General features: G+C 37.1%; 1 protein-coding gene and 1 non-coding gene across 2 annotated transcripts; one reads left to right on the top strand and one right to left on the bottom strand.

Moving 5' to 3' along the window:
- Positions 1 to 2,532: 2,532 nt before the first annotated feature.
- On the bottom strand, positions 2,533 to 2,640 carry LOC127742134 (small nucleolar RNA R71). The gene has a single exon (XR_008003321.1). It is a non-coding gene; the product is annotated as a small nucleolar RNA R71 (small nucleolar RNA).
- A 5,835-nt stretch (positions 2,641 to 8,475) lies between these two features.
- LOC107465723 (uncharacterized) lies at positions 8,476 to 9,084 on the top strand. Its single transcript, XM_016084690.1, has one exon. It carries the CDS (start codon positions 8,476 to 8,478, stop codon positions 9,082 to 9,084), a length of 609 nt encoding a protein of 202 aa, XP_015940176.1.
- The last annotated feature ends 7,165 nt before the right edge of the window (positions 9,085 to 16,249 follow it).

Raw genomic sequence — 16,249 nt, 5'->3', positions numbered from 1 at the left:
GGTAGTCATTGAAAACGGTGATCCACCAACATAAAGCTTGCCATGGAAGGGAGCACGCATGATTGGATGAAGACAGTAGGAAAGTAGAGGTTCAGAAGCAACAAAACATCTCCAAATGCTTATCTGAAATTCCCACCAATGAATTACATAAGTATCTTTATTTTAATTTACGTCTTTATTTATCTTTCAATTATCAAAACTCATAACCAATTGAATCTGCCTGACTATGATTTACAGGATGACCATAGCTTGCTTGAAGCCGGCAATCTCCGTGGGATCGACCCTTACTCGCGTAAGGTTTTATTACTTGGATGACCCCGTGCACTTGCTGGTTAGTTGTACCAGAGTTGTGAAAAGTGTGATCACAATTCTGTTCACCAAGTTTTTGGTGCCGTTATTGGGGATTGTTCGAGTTTGGACAACTAACGGTTCATCTTGTTGCTTAGATTAGGTAACCTGCTTTCTTGTTTCAACCTTTATTTTCTTTTCAAAGGTTTTTTAAAAAAATTAATACAAAAAAAATTTAATAAAATCAGAAAAACAAAAAAAATTTGTGTTTCTTGTTTGAGTCTTATGTCAAATTTTAAGTTTGGTGTCAACTGCATTTTTTTTAATTTAATTTTCTTAAAATTTTCGAAAATTCATGCATTATGTTCTTCATGATCTTTAAGTTGTTCTTGATGATTTTCCTTGTTTGATCTTTAATTTTTCTTGTTTTGTGTCTTTTCTTATTTTTCTGGTGCATTTTCGAATTGTTAGTGTCCCTAGTACAAAAGTTCTTAAGTTTGGTGTCTTGCATGTCTTTCTTTTCCTAAAAATTTTCAAAAATATGTTCTTGATGTTCATCGTGATCTTCAAAGTGTTCTTGGTGTTCATTTTGATATTCAAAGTGTTCTTGCATGCATTATTTGTTTTGATCTTAAATTTTTATGTTTGGTTTCATTTTGTTGTTTTTCTCTGTCCTCATTAAAAATTCAAAAGTAAAAAAAAATATCTTTTCCTTATTTTTCTCATAATTTTCGAAATTTTGAGTTGACTTGGTCAAAAATTTTTAAAATTTAGTTGTTTCTTGTTAGTCAAGTCAAAATTTCAATTTAAAAACTTTATCTTTTCAAATCTTTTTCATTTTTTTATGATTTTTGAATTTCATTCTTAAAATTTTTCAAAATCTTTTTCATTTTTCTTTTAATGTTTTCGAAAATTTTAAAACTAATTTTTCAAAATCTTTTTCTTACTTTTATTTCATATTTTCGAAAATCCTTGCTAACAATTAATGTATTGATTCAAAAATTTCAAGTTTGTTACTTTCTTGTTAAGAAAGGTTCAATCTTTGAATTCTAGAATCATATCTTTTAGTTTCTTGTTAGTCAAGTCATCAACTTTAATTTTAAAAATCAAATCTTTTTAATTTCTTTTTCAATTCCTTTTCAAAATAAATTTCAATCATATCTTTTAAAATTTTAATTTCAAAATCTTTTTCTAACTTCTTATCTTTTCAAAATTTATTTTTAAATCTTTTTCAACTAACTACTTGACTTGTTTATTTTAATTTAAAAAAAGTTTACTATTTCTTATCTTTTTCAAAACCACCTAACTACATTTCCACTTCTAATTTTGGAAAATCACTAACCACTTTTTCAAAAATCTTTTTAGTTAACTAATTATTTTAGTTTTTAATTTTCTTGTATTTCTTTTTCAAATTCTCGAAACTAACTTAATTAATTAAATAAAAATAAAAATATTTTTCTTTTCCTCTTCTTAAAATTCGAATACTCTCTCTCTCATCTCTCTCTATTTATTTTATTTATTTACTAACATTTCTCTTCTACTCATCTAATAATTCGAATCTCCTCCCTTTCTCTGTGTTCGAATTCTTCTCATTCTCTCTCTACTTCATTCTTCTATTCTTCTTTTCCTCTGACACATAAAGGAATCTCTATACTGTGACATAGAGGATTCTACTACTCTCTTTGTTCTCTTCTTTTTCATATGAGTAGAAATAGGGATAAAGACATTCTTGTTGAAGCTGATCCTGAACCTGAAAGGACTCTGAAGAGGAAGCTAAGAGAAGCTAAAGCACAACACTCTGGAGAGGACCTTACAACAAATTTCAAAAAAGAGGCAGACATGGCAGCCGAACCTGAGAACAATGGTGGAGATGCAAGAAAGATGCTTGGTGACTTTATTGCACCAACTTCCAACTTCTATGGAAGGAACATCTCAATTCCTGCAATTGGAGCAAACAACTTTGACCTTAAGCCTCAATTAGTTTCTCTAATGCAGCAGAATTGCAAGTTTCATGGACTTCCATTGGAAGATCCTCATCAGTTCTTAACTGAATTCTTACAAATCTGTGACACTATTAAGACCAATGGGGTTGATCCCAAGGTCTACAAACTTATGCTTTTCTCATTTGCTATAAGAGATAGAGCTAGGATATGGTTGGACTCACAACCTAGGAAAAGCCTGAAATCTTGGGAAAAGTTGGTCAATGCTTTCTTGGTCAAATTCTTTCCACCTCAAAAGATGAGCAAGCTTAGAGTGGAAGTTCAAACCTTCAGACAGAAGGAAGGTGAATCCCTCTATGAAGCTTGGGAAAGATACAAGCAATTGATCAGAAGGTGTCCTTCTGACATGCTTTCAGAATGGAGCATCTTATGTATATTCTATGATGGTCTGTCTGAATTGTCCAAGATGTCATTGGACCATTCTGCTGGTGGATCTCTTCATCTGAAGAAAACCCCTACAGAAGCCCAGGAACTCATTGAGATGGTTGCAAATAACCAGTTCGTGTATACTTCTGAAAAAAATCCTGTGAATAATGGGATGACTCAAAAGAAAGGAGTTCTTGAGATTGATACTCTGAATGCCATATTAGCTCAGAACAAAATATTGACTCAGCAAGTTAATATGATTTCTCAGAATCTTACTAGATTGCAAGCTGCATCCGGCAGTACTAAAGAAGCCTCCTCTGAAGGAGAAGCTTATGACCCTGAGAATCCTGCAATGGAAGAGGTGAATTACATGGGAGAATCCTATGGTAACACCTATAATCCTTCATGGAGAAATCATCCAAATTTCTCATGGAAGGATCAATAGAAGCCTCAACAAGGCTTCAATAATAATAATGGTGGGAGAAATAGGTTTGGCAATAGTAAGCCTTTTCCATCATCTTCTCAGCAACAGATAGAGAATTCTAAGTAGAGCCTCTCTGACTTAGCAACCATAGTCTCTGATCTATCTAAGACCACTCTCAGTTTCATGACTGAAACAAGGTCCTCCGTCAGAAATTTGGAGGCACAAGTGGGTCAGCTGAGTAAAAGAGTTACTGAAATCCCTCATAGTACTCTCCCAAGCAATACAGAAGAGAATCCAAAGAGAGAGTACAAGGCCATCAATATATCCAAAGTGGCCAAACCTATAGAGGAGAAAGAGGCAGTGATTTCCAGTGAGGAAGACCTCAATGGACGTCCACTGACCACTATGGAGTTCCCTAATGAGGAACCAAAGGATTCTGAGGCTCTTACAGAGACCATAGAGATTCTACTGAACTTACTGTTGCCATTCATGAGCTCTGATGAGTATTCTTCCTCTGAAGAAGATGAAGATATTGTTTGAGAGCAAGTTGCTCAATATCTAGGAGTAATCATGAAGCTGCATGCCAAGTTATTTGGTAATGAGACTTGGGAGGATGAACATCCATTGCTCATCAATGAACTGAATGCCTTGGCCAATCAGAAATTACCTCAGAAGAAACCAGATCCTGGAAGGTTCCTAATACCTTGTACCATAGGCACCATGACCTTTGAGAAGGCTCTGTGTGACCTGGGGTCAGGTATAAACCTCATGCCACTCTCTATAATGGAGAAGCTAGGGATCTTTGAGGTACAAGCTACAAGAATCTCACTAGAAATGGCAGACAAATCAATGAAACAGGCTTATGGACTTGTAGAGGATGTCTTAGTGAAGGTTGGAGGCCTTTACGTCCCTGCTGACTTCATAATCCTAGACACTGGGAAGGATGAGGATGAATTCATCATCCTTGGAAGACCCTTCCTAGCCATAGCAAGGGCTGTAATTGATGTGGACAGAGGAGAGTTAGTTTTTCAATTGAACGAGGACTACCTTGTGTTTAAGGCTCAAGGATCTTCTTCTGTAAACATGGAGAAGAAGCATGAAAGGCTTCATCCAATTCTCTCCATACAGAGTCATGTAGAGCCCCCACATTCAAACTCTTTGGTGTTGGGAGGCCACAATCATGCTCTGAGTATCTGTAAAGCTCTGTAAGAGCTTACTGTCAGGCTATTGACATTAAAGAAGTGCTTATTGGGAGGCAACCCAATCTTATTTATCTATGTTAATTACTTTTTCATTTCATTTTTCATTGTTACTTTGTGTTTTCTTTAGGTTGATGATCATGTGGAGTCACAAAAATAGCTACAGAATTAAAGCGGAATAAAAAATAGCATCAAAAATAGCACACCCTAGAGGACAGGCTTACTGGCATTTAAACGCCAGTAAGGATAGCAGAATAGGCGTTTAACGCCCATTCTGGCAGCATTCTGGGCGTTAAACACCAGAATTGGCAGACAGACTTATGTTTAAAGCCAGAAAAGGGTGTCTAGCTGGCGTTAAACGCTAAAATTGGCAGACACACTGGCGTTTAACGCCAGAAAAGGGTGTCTGGCTGGCGTTAATTGCCAGAATTAGCAGACACACTGGCGTTTAACACCAGAAAAGGGTGTTTGGCTGGCGTTAAACGCCAGAAAGGGGCATCAGCCTGGCATTTAATGCCAGGAAAGGCAGCAGACTGGCGTTTAAATGCCAGAAAGGGCTGTCCAGGGGCATTTAAACGCAAGAAAGGTGCAGGTACCAGAATTCCTTGACACCTCAGGATCTATGAATCCCACAGGATCCCCACCTACCCCAACCCCATCATAAAGTCCCACCTACCTCACCATTCAAATTCAAAACACTTCTCTCCCAAACCCAACCCCTTCTTACACGAATTTCCTCTCTCTTACCCTATAAATACCCCTCCTTACCACCTTCAGTTTTACACATCATAAACACTTAAACCCCCCTTAGCCGAATTCAAAACACCCCTCTATCTCCTCCATTTCTTTTTTTCTCCTCCTTTCTTTCTTCTTTTGCTCGAGGACGAGCAAACCTTTTAAGTTTGGTGTGAGAAAAAGCTCTGCTTTTTATTTTTCCATAACCATTAATGACACCAAAGAGCCATGAGGGAAGAGCAAGAAAGGCAAGGAAGAGATATCGAGGAGCTCAAGCACTCCATAGGATCTTCAAGAGGAAGAACTAGCCGCCGTCACTAAGGTAGACCCATTCTTTAATTTCCTTGTTCTTATTTTTTTGTTTTTTCGTTTCTATGCTTTATGTTTTGTCTATGTTTGTGTCTTTATTACATGATCATTAATGTCTAGTGTCTATGTCTTAAAGCTATGAATGATTCCATGAATCTCGCACCTTTCTTAAATGAAAAATGTTTTTATTTGCAAAAGAACAAGAAGTGCATGAATTTCAAAATTTATCTTGAAATTAATTTAATTATTTTGATATGGTGGCAATATTTCTTGCTTTCTGAATGAACGCTTAAACAGTACATGTTTGAAATTGGAATTAAGAAAAGTTGACTCTTGAAAGAATAATGAAAAAGGATACATGTTATTGGTGATCTGAAAAATCATAAAACTGATTCTTGAAGCAAGAAAAAGCAGTGAAAAGCAAAAGCTTGCAAAAAAAAAGAGAAGAAAGAGCAAGCAGAAAAAGCCATTAACCCTTTAAACTAAAAGGCAAGGGTAAAATAGATCCAAGGCTTTGAGCATTAATGGATAGGAGGGCCCAAAGGAATAAAATCCTGACCTAAGCGGCTAAATCAAGCTGTCCCTAACCATGTGCTTGTGTCATGAAGGTCCAAGTGAAAAGCTTGAGACTGAGCGGTAAAAAGTCGTGATCCCAAGCAAAAGAGTGTGCTTAAGAACTCTGGACACCTCTAACTGGGGACTCTAGCAAAGCTGAGTCACAATCTAAAAAGGTTCACCCAGTTATGTGTCCGTGGCATTTATGTATCCGGTGGTAATACTGGAAAATAAAATGCTAAAGGTCACGGCCAAAACTCATAAAGTAGCTATGTTCAAGAATAAAAAAGAACTTAACTAGGAAAATCAATAACATTATCTGTATTTCTGAGTTCCTAAAGAAGCCAACAATTCTGAACTCCAATGGATAGAGAGATGCCAAAACTATTCAGAGGCAAAAAGCTAACAGTCCCGCTCATCTAATTAAAACTACTCTTCATTGATATTTTTGAAATTTATTGTATTTTCTCTTATTTTTTATCTTATTTTGTTTTTGGTTGCTTGGGGACAAGCAATAATTTAAGTTTGGTGTTGTGATTAGCGGATAATTTATACGCTTTTTGGCATTGCTTTTAGGTAGTTTTTAGTATGTTTTTGTTACTTTTCATTATATTTTTATTAGTTTTTATGCAAAAAGCACATTTCTGGACTTTACTATGAGTTTTTGTATTTTTCTGTAATTTCAGGTATTTTCTGGCTAAAGTTGAAGGATCTGAGCAAAAATCTGATTCAGAGGCTGAGAAAGAACTGTAGATACTGTTGGATTCTGACCTCTGTGCACTCAAACGCATTTTTATGGAGTTACAGAGGTCCAATTGGTGCGTTCTCAATTGAGCTAGAAAGATAACATCTTGGAATTTCCAACAATGTATAATAGTTCATATTTTGCCCAAGATTTGATGGCCCAAACTGGCGTTCAACGTCAGCCAGAGACCCTTTTCTGGCGTAAAACGCCGAAACTGGCACCAGAACTGGAGTTAAATGCCCAAACTGACATCCAAGCTGGCGTTTAACTCTAGAAAAGGCCTATGCACATGTAAAGCTCAATGCTCAGCCCAAGCACACACCAAGTAGGTCCCGGAAGTAGATTTCTGCACTATCTGCATTTAGTTACTTATTTTCTGTAATCCTTAGTAACTAGTTTACTATAACTAGCACTTTTTACTATTGTATTCATATCATCTGATGCCATTTTTCACATTTAGGAGGCTGGCTATTCACCCATGCCTAGACCTTTTTCTCTTATGTATTTTTCAATGGTGGAGTTTCTATACCTCATCGATTAAGGTGTGGAGCTCTGCTATTCTTCATGGATTAACGCAAGTACTATTGTTTCCCTTTCAATTCACACTTACTTCTTCTCTAAGATATACTCTCATACTTAATTTAGTTAAGTCAGAATGAAGGGATGACCGGTGACAATCACCCACTATCTTCATTACTCGCTTAGCCAAGATCCGCGTGCCTGACAACCACAAGCGGTCTACATGATGTTCAACATAGTCATTGGACGATAGCCGGAGTATAGTATCTTGGGTCTCTGATCCACGGATTTCACTTGCCTCTCCTAACAGCAGAGCATTCAAATCCGTGAGATTAGAACTTTCGTGGTAGAGGCAAGAACCAATTGGCAGCATTCCTGAGATCTGGAAAGTCTAAACCTTGTCTGTGGTATTTCGAGTAGGATCTGGGATAGGATGATTGTGATGAGCTTCAAACTAACAAATGCTGGGCGCAATGACAATGTGTAAAAGGATAGAGAGATCCTATTCCGACACAAGTGAGAACCGATAGATGATTAGCCGTGCGGTAGCTGTGCCTGGTATTTTTCATCCGAGACGAGAGATCCGACAGTTGATTAGCCGTATAGAAAACGTACCTGGACCATTTTCACTGAGAGGACGGAAGGTAGCCATTGACAACGGTGATCCACCAACATACAGCTTGCCATGGGAGGGAGCACGCATGATTGGATGAGGACAATAGGAAAGCAGAGGTTCAGAAAGAACAAAGCATCTCCAAATGCTTATCTGAAATTCCCACCAATGAATTACAGAAGTATCTTTATTTTAATTTACATCTTTATTTATCTTTCAATTATCAAAACTCATAACCAATTGAATCCACCTGACTAAGATTTACAGGATGACCATAGCTTGCTTCAAGCCAGCAATCTCCGTGGGATCGACCCTTACCCGCGTAAGGTTTTATTATTTGGACGACCCAGTGCACTTGCTGGTTAGTTGTACCGGAGTTGTGAAAAGTGTGATCACAATTCCGTGTACCAGAACACAAAGTGAAGAGGATCAAAAAACCAAGAATGCATGAATCTCAAAGGGAGAGAGAACATTCTTGAACCACAACTGCAAGAGAAGAAGGAAGGGGTGAAGCCATATGTCCCCAAACTTCCATACCCTCAAACGTTCAAGAAAGAGAATGAGGATAAGCAATATTCAAAATTTCTGGACAGATTCAAGACACTCAGCATCAATATTTCTTTCTTAGAGCACTTGAACAGATGCCATTATATGCCAAATTTATGAAAGAAGTGCTAACGAAGAAAAGATCCTTGAAAGAAGGACAAATTGTTGAGATGACAATGGAGTGTAGTGCTATTCTCCAAAGAGGTTTACCAGAGAAGAAGGATGATCCTGGAAGGTTTTATATACCTTGCACCATAGGAAACATAACAATTGAGAAATCATTCTGTGATCTTGGTGCAAGCATAAACTTAATGTCTCTATCTCTCATGAGGAAACTTCACATTCTTGAGCTGAAATCCACTCGAATAGCTCTCCAAATGGCTAACAAATCCATTAAGCAAGCACTGGAAGTTGTGGAGAATGTGCTAGTAAAAGTGGAAAAATTCTTTCTTCCAGCAGACTTTGTTATCCTAGATATGGAAGATGACCCTAACACTCCCATCATTCTAGGGAGGCCTTTTTTAGCTACGGGCAGAGCATTGATAGATGTTGAAAAAGGGGAGCTGTTGCTAAGAGTACATAATGAGCACCTAGCATTTCATGTCTTCAAGACTCTACATGAGCCCACTCAAGAAGAAGAATGCATGAAGGATAGGACCAGAGGAAAACAAGAAGGAAAACAAGTGGACTCCAAGAGGTTGTATTGTTACTTTACTGTCTTTAGCTTAAATGTGTTAATTGAAAGTGCAATCGTTCCCTTGTTGATTAGTGTCCTGTTAGAGTGAAGTGTTGTCTGTTAATTTGTTTGTTTTCATGCTATTATGACTTGCTAGTCTAAGTGCTTGCTTCATCTTCATCTTACTTAAGTTGTATGTTTTGTTCCCCATGCTTGAATAAAAGAAGAATTGTTGTGAAATAGAGAAAGAGTAAAGGTCTGTTTTAACAAAAGATAGAGTAAAGTTATGTAGTGGTATGTGCTGGTTCATTAGTTTATTTATGAATAAGGCTGAAGGTTGGCATGACTTTGAGATATGAACTTGAGTTACATTTCATGATTTCTTTACAAATGAAAAAGGTCCATAATAAAAGAAAAAATTGCAAGAGAAAGAAATAGAAAGAAATAAATAAGGCTGGGCACCAATGGCTTGAGGTTTGGATATATGCCTATGATTTTCTTGTACAAAGATAAGCTTGGATAACTAGGTTCTAAGGGGTGCTTCATCACCCGGCAACTTGAGTTAACTAACCCGGGATTGCCAACTGAAAGTCCACTATTAAGAGCTACTTTGAGACAAAGCATTTAATGACGCAAAGAGGTGCTGGACATCAATTTCCAAAGAATAAAACAAGCTAGATGCCTGTGATGTGTATGTGCTAAGGAGAGGCTTGAGCAAGTAAGTCCTTAGGGGTGTCTCAACACCTATCATCTTGAGCCAACTGGAGCGGGAATGCTGGCTGAAAGCTTACTTTAAAGAGCTGCCTTAACACAGAGCATTAAACCTCAGCTAAACAATAAAGCTCAAATCAAAAGAGAGCAAGAAAAACTAAGGACCAAATCATAACAAGTCTCTTTTTTTTATAATTCAAGTGAGAATCCAAAGGAGTGTCCATACGCTAGCTACAAATAAAAATCACTAAGAATATCATGCATGAAAACCTCATTAACCAGAACTAACTGTCTTCCAATAAAAGGCTTATACCTCTCTCTATTTTCATTTATTCTCCTTATGTTTTAGTGCTTGCTTGAGGACAAACAAGGTTTAAGTTTGGTGTTGTGATGACAAGTCATCTTAGGCTAGTTTTACAACCCTTTTTCATTTATTTTATTAGGTTTTCATGCATTTCTTAGGCAATAAGTAGGTGTCTGGATGAAAAATTCATAGTTGTCTTGATTCAATCAAACATTGTTAATTTTACATAAAATCATGAGATTTATGCAAGAATTAGGTGATTATTATGAATGATGCAAAACCTTATGATTTTGGTTAGGCTTTGATTGCATGTTTGATTGATGACAGGTGAAAAGATGAGAGAAAGAAACAAAGAAGGAAGAAGTACAGGAGAATGCTACGTTCATTTGATGAATGCTACGTTCACAAGCAATGCGCACACGTACAAGACACTCACACGCAGGATGATACTTTTGTAAATCCACGGGTAAGCATGCATGGCACGCACGCGTGGAAGGAGGATTAACGTTCACCAGCAAAGAATGCTACGTTCACTTTGAATGAGTGCCTGTGACACTTCAGAAATTGGAATTCAAATTTAGTCACCGATGTGCACGCGTGCATGACGCGTACGCGTGGGTGTGGCAATGGTGATGGATTGCACAAACGCGTGCATGGAGCATCAGCGTGGAAATGGCATTTTTGCAATCCACGCGTACGTGTATGTGACGTGTACGCATGGGTAGTGTTCGTTGCATGAATGCTACGTTCGTTTAGTGAATGTCCCACGCGTACGCGTCGAGGGGCAAAAATGCAAGGGACGCGCAAGTGTAGGAAACGCGTACGCGTGGATGCCTGAGCGCTCCGCTCTCCTAACGAATGCTACGTTCTCCTGGGAAGGTCCCCACCGCACCAACTGAAGACCCACTCTCAACTAGCTTCAACCAAGGCCAAAAGTCCACATCTAAGTACACTGAAAACCCATTTTGGGGATGAAAAGAAGAGTAATGTTTGATAGATGTTGAAGGAGGGTAGGAATGGAAGGCTGGAGGATTAGAGACTCCAGAACTCTCTTAGAGGATTAGAGACTCCAGAGAGTGTAGTATAGAATTTTAGTTTGATACACTTCTGCTCTTTTCTGCACTTTTACATTTCAATTGTATGGAATTCAGTTTAATTTTATGCAATTCAATTTCCTGCACTTCTACATTTCTGCTCTATTTTCATGCAATTTAAATTCTCTGCACTTGTTCTAAGAGTAATGATCCAGTACCCCACTTCATTAGGGGGAGGAGCTCTATTATAATTCTAATGGATTGATGAACATCTTCTTCTTCTCAATCTGCTTGAGTAGCTAAGAGATAACTTCTATGTTGATTAGATCCATTCACTTTGGAAGGGGGTTTGGATCCATTGAATTTCCATGTGAGCCTCGGAAGGGGAATCATGGAAATTAGAACTGAAGCTCTATCTCTCACAACTCTCTTGATCAACACCATTCGAGAGGAATTGAGATCTTGAGAGATTGTGTGGCTTGTGGATGAGAGATATGCACTTAACCTCTTCTCATGACAATTGGATCAAGGAATTGTCAAGATTGATTGTGATTAGAGAGATTGGATTGCCAAGAAATTGGGATCCAATCAATTTTAATCCGCCATAGATCTACTCATATGATTGAGGAAGGAGTTGAGACCCATCTGATTCATGATGGATAATGATATCTCCAATCCCTAATGAATCTTTCATTCTGTTAATCTTCATTTTAATTGTCATTGAATTTACAGCTTCCTTTAATTTCCTAGCACCCAATCCCATTTATATTTCCTGCAATTTATCCTTCGTGCAATTTAAGTTTCTTACTATTTAAGTTTCTGTCAATTTACATTCTGCACTTTAAATTCCCTGCAATTTACATTTTGTTACTCAAATTTCACTCAATTCATTAATATTCGCATAACTAGACTAATCACCTCACTAAAATTGCTTGATCCATCAATCCTTGTGGAATCGACCTCACTTTTGTGAGTTTTACTATTTGATGCGACCCGGTATATTTGCCGGTTGGTTTGTGTAGAAATCGTTTTTCCCTCATCAAAGCCCTTGACCCTACGATCTCTATTTTGGCATTTGCATTAGGCATATAAATCTCTTTTTAATTCTCCTTTGTTTACCAAACTTTGATATCTTTAGCGGCTCCTTATTGTCTCGCTATGCATCTTGCATCTCGTCGATACCACGTTGTAAACTGGCAATGGACTTAGTCTGACATTTTCACTCTACACTCTCATTCTCCAACTTAGAACTTCAACTCATCTAACATTTCCTCCTTTGAAATTACGTCCAAGAATCCCTTATAAACTTCTTGCTTAGGGCGTCTACTCCAACCTTATGATGTCGCATCAGCACGTTTCTTAAGTCCTCCAATAATGCATCGTAGTAATTTCTTAAATGGTCCATTAGGCTTAAGTGATACAAGAATTGGCATAAAGATCAATCTTATTTCCATGGCTCAAAGGCTTCCAACGTATCCTGGTATTTGATTCACACGGTGCACCTTATTGCATCTATTTAGTCATGAGCGATACGATCGGTGAGGATTAAGGTTTTGAATTCCCTTGTAATGTCGCTGGTTTACTTTCATGTTCCAAAGTCTTGCTCTAAAGGATTGACACTCTAATAATTGCATCTAAGAGTTATGTGTGACGCAAAATCCAATACGAGTTTATTTTTCAAAGAAGAGTTATGTTCAAAGGAACGAACGAGTAGCACGAACGGTGTTCACAAGAATTCAGAAGAAAGTCTTACATACAGTTAACCGGAGTTGTACAGAACTAATGGGATGCACAAGAGGAGAAGCCTAGTTGCATTTTAGGAAAGAAGTTCGAATCAAAGCTTAAATAGAAAGAATAAGGCATGTCGGATTATATAGGTTCTAGTTGGCTTGAAAGGAATGCGAGTTTACACAAGGGGCAATTTCCCGCACTGCAGGTCACCAGGACTAAAAAATAATGTGATTATCTTATGATGAGTTCAGGCTGAATTCAAAAGATACAAACTTTGTACGAGTAAGGAACAAGATCGCTCTTGTGGTGCAATCAACACTGATCCGATTTTTGACACTACGTTTATGACCAACTCACGCTCTCTATAAGGTGAAAATTCTGGTACATCTTCAAGAACGGTCTTAGAACTCTCTCGTATAGTAATTCGGTCTCACCTCTACTTGTCTCTCGATCAATTAACAACTAAAGGTTGTACTCGCTCTATTCCTTTTCCTTGAAATTTGAATGTCACTAGATTTCAAACGGTAACTCTGCATAGCTCTCAACGATTCCAGTTCCTTAGGTATAATTCACCCGGCTTCTACTTCGTCATTCTGATTTTTATCTTCTAAGAACCTAGCCACTCATCTAAGGTAGCTAAATATCGCTCCATCTCAACAACTAGTAGTCTTCAACTAACCATCGGCTCGGACTCCACGATCATCAAAACTTGTCGTGCTTCACAAATGGATCATACATATATTAATGATACGCAAAGTAGTTAAAAACTCAACTGCTGGCTTATGGTTACCTTAGGTCTGAAGATCAGATTCGAATGCATCCCGACGTTTCTTTTGTGGACAGTCTCGCGCTATATGCCCCAGCTTTATACGGCTCATCTGGAGTAGTCTCTCCATAGCCTTCCTATAACATTGCTGACTTCATGGAGTAACGTTCTGCAAATTTAATTTTTGTAATCAATTCAGGAATATTCATTAACCTTTGCGGACTCACGCAGTTGAAGATGTCTCTTCTAAGCCCTTTCTCATACTGAACACACTTCCATGCCTCATAGTCGGCTAGATTTCCTTGACAAACTCTTGACAGATGACACAAGTTGTCAAATTCTCGGGTATAGTCAGCAACAGACATATTTTCTTGCTTCAGTTGCATTAACTCTAATTTTTTTGCAATGCGAATTGCATGTAAGAAATATTTCCCGTAAAACTCCGTCTTGAATCTACTCCAAGGGATATTGATGCGTGAGCATCTTATCTATCTTTTCCTTGTGAATTTGCACTTGAATTGCCAAGTTTAATAAAAAATTAAATATCTTTTAGCCACTATGGATGCTACTTTAAGTTGATCATAATTCTATTTATTTCAGGTAGCATTTGAAAGAATTTGACGGAGTTTTGTAGCAAAAAAGGAAGAAAGCGAATGATGCTGTTAATCCTGACCTTCTTGTACTCAAACGAGAATAACTTAAGCTACAGATATCCAATTGAGGTGATTCTAAAAACATTGAAAAGATAACTTTCAGGGCTTTCCAACGATATATAATAGTGCACATTTCATCTCCAGCAACCTCTGCATCATCCACGTTGAACTTGGTTCCTGCCAAGTTCAGCGTGGATTTGAGAACTCCCAGGGAAGCACACGCTGCCTTCTCCACGCTGAACTTGGGAAAAGCCAAGTTCAACATGGATTCAAAGAAACACACTAAAGATGCCACTGCCTCCTCTACGCTGATCTTGGAAATTTCCAAGTTCAGCGTGGATCTTGATAATACCAGTGGCCCCCAATCTTCTTCCAAAGGCTGCACGGATAGTTTAATTAATTTTGATTAATTTTGTATTTTATTTTAAAATAGGAAAAGATATTATTTTAGTTTTAGAAAATAGATTTTTAAATTAATTAGGATTAGATATAAAAGTGAAAAGAAACTTCTCTTCTGGAGGATTCCACCTCATTCGAAATTTACAGTTTACCAGAATCCTAGTTTTCACTCTTTTCCATGAGCAACTAAACCTCCACTGTTAAGGTTAGGATATCTATCTATTGTATGGATTGATTTTGTTGCTTGTTTTTTCTATTTTAATTTATGTACTGACTTATATTTTAAGAATTGTTTTTGTTCTTTATTTTATGAAATTGGGTGGAACGGAAGTATGACCCTCTTTCTAATTGAGTTCTTGTATATCTTGGAAAAGCTCTTTACTTGAACAACAGTTTGAAAACATATTATCCTAAATTTTTAATTATTTGGATTTAACGGGATACGTGACATATAATCCTCTTATATTTAGTTAATTAGAATTTTTGTGGCATATAACTAGAATTAAACTTCACCCTCTAAATGGAATTAATTGACCAAGAAATTAGCGATTGATGAATTTTAGAGGACACTAAAAAGGTCTAAGAAATTAGGGTTTAGTCATATATAGTTTTCCAGGAATTAAATCTTGCATGATTAAAATAAATTAATAAGAAAAGTCAATCTGGAAAATAGATAACTCTGAAGCCTTAACTGCTTTCTCCATATTTTATTCCCAACTTATTTATTGCCTGTCTTCTGATATTCTGAGTTCCTGTTTAATGCTTTTTGAACTCTCAAACACCATTTTTTGTTTGTCTAACTAAGTAAATCACTTAACCATTGTTGCTTAGTCCATCAATCCTCGTGGGATCGACCCTCATTCACTTGCGGTACTACTTGGTACGACCCGGTACACTTGTCGGTTAGTTTGTGATTGTAAATTCCACACCAAGTTTTTGGCGCCGTTGTCGGTGATAGTGATTAACAACTATTAGTTGTTTGATTGCTTAGATTAGGCATTTTAGTTTTAATTTTATTTAAATTTTGCTTTAGTATTTTCGAAAAAAAAATAAATAAATAAATAGTACTAACATTTTTCTTAATTTCTGAAATTAAGTTTGGTGTTCCCTAGTTAGTCTTATTTTAATTCTTGTTATTTAATTTGCCTAGTAATTTCAAAAAAAATTAGTCTTAATTTTAATAGTAATTTTTGAATTTTAGTGTTTGTTTTATTCAGTACATTTATCTCTTTACACAGGTTACCTCATTGGGAATTCTCTGCACTCTGACGTAGAGAGTTCCATCCTTTCTTGTCTTCTGTCTGTCTATGCGTAGGAACAGAGACAAGGAACCTCTCTTAGACTTTGATCCTGAACCTGAAAGGACTTTCAGGCGACGTTTGTAATAAGCAAGACTTTACAAGGCTGCAGAATCCATTATGGATCCTAATAATGCTGCTAATGCCAATATGGCAAATCCGAATGGGAATGAGCAAAAAAGGAGAGTGCTTGGCTCTTACTCTGCTCCTACTGTAGATCTTTATGAAAAAAGCATTGTGGTGCCTTCTATAGCTGCGAACAACTTTGAGTTAAAGCCACAATTGGTCACCCTGGTGCAACAAAACTGCCAGTATCATGGTCTTCTCAAGAAGACCCAAATCAATTTATTTCTAATTTTGTGCAGATTTGTGATACTG

Source organism: Arachis duranensis, chromosome 9, assembly GCF_000817695.3.
Source record: "Arachis duranensis cultivar V14167 chromosome 9, aradu.V14167.gnm2.J7QH, whole genome shotgun sequence".
In the NCBI taxonomy this organism is placed as follows: domain Eukaryota; kingdom Viridiplantae; phylum Streptophyta; class Magnoliopsida; order Fabales; family Fabaceae; genus Arachis; species Arachis duranensis.
The sequence above is the reverse complement of the archived record's forward strand: the minus strand, read 5'-3'. Positions and strand labels throughout refer to the sequence as shown.